Consider the following 953-nt stretch of genomic DNA (forward strand, 5'->3'; position numbering starts at 1 on the left):
CACACACACCCCGCACACACGCAGCGCACCTCGCGCACACACACACGCAGCGCACCCACCCCGCACACACACCCCGCACACACGCAGCGCACCTCGCGCACACACACAACGCAGCGCACCCACCCCGCTCGCACACACACGCAGCGATCACGCAGACACCTCTACATACACACGCAGGTCGGGTCCTCCAGTAATGACCAGATCGGAGTTTTGTTCTTCTGTTACAGAGGACTGCGCTGGGGGCGGAGCCGAGGATACATCTGTAATAGAGGAGGCGGAGTTATTAGAACGAGCAGTACGATTGGCTGCACTCTTCATTATAATGAACATGAATAACATCACACTAGTGAAGACCCGATTACATATCACCTACAAGAAGAACTGTGGCCCCTCAGCTCGGGGCCCCTCACATTCCACACCCGTTACCAAATACCGGCAACATGAGCGAGGACGCCGACATTCAGACCCCGCCCCCTATTGGATGATAATATACAGACCCCTCCTCCTATTGGATGATAATATTCAGACCCCTCCTCCTATTGGATGATAATATACAGACCCCTCCTCCTATTGGATGATAATATTCAGACCCCTCCTCCTATTGGATGATAATATTCAGACCCCTCCCCCATTGGATAATATTCAGACCCCTCCCCTCCTATTGGAGTCATGTGACTGTCTGCCATGGTAGGTGGCGGATGTCATTGGATGTGCCCCGCGCCGCGTACTTACCCCGAAGTAGTTGCGTGGAACGTAGCCCTCCCGTCCGCAGAGAGCCGCCCACCACCAGGTGCCGCCCTCGCCGTCCTTCCTCAGGACCGTGACCGAGTCCCCCTCTCGTACAGACAGCTCGTCAGCAAACTCTGCGGAGTAATCCCACAAGGCGTACACCACTCCGCTCTGCGTCTCCCCCATACACTCCCCCACCTCTGAGAGAAGGGAGAGAGACTGGT

At 56.1% G+C, this 953-nt stretch overlaps 1 protein-coding gene across 1 annotated transcript in view; it reads right to left on the reverse strand.

The window, feature by feature from the left end:
- Window positions 1-139: 139 nt before the first annotated feature.
- Window positions 140-953, reverse strand: part of LOC108803739 (relA-associated inhibitor-like) — a 13711-nt gene continuing 12897 nt past the window's right edge. Inside the window, exons 7-8 of the mRNA XM_018575554.1 lie at window positions 733-929; window positions 140-260 (exon numbers count right to left, since the gene is read on the reverse strand). Coding sequence (XP_018431056.1) covers window positions 222-260; window positions 733-929 — 236 coding nt within the window. The 3' untranslated portion in view covers window positions 140-221. The remainder of the gene's footprint in view (window positions 261-732; window positions 930-953) is intronic.

The sequence above is a fragment of the Nanorana parkeri genome, unplaced genomic scaffold, assembly GCF_000935625.1.
Source record: "Nanorana parkeri isolate BGI_ZX_2015 unplaced genomic scaffold, ASM93562v1 scaffold4116, whole genome shotgun sequence".
NCBI lineage: Eukaryota > Metazoa > Chordata > Amphibia > Anura > Dicroglossidae > Nanorana > Nanorana parkeri.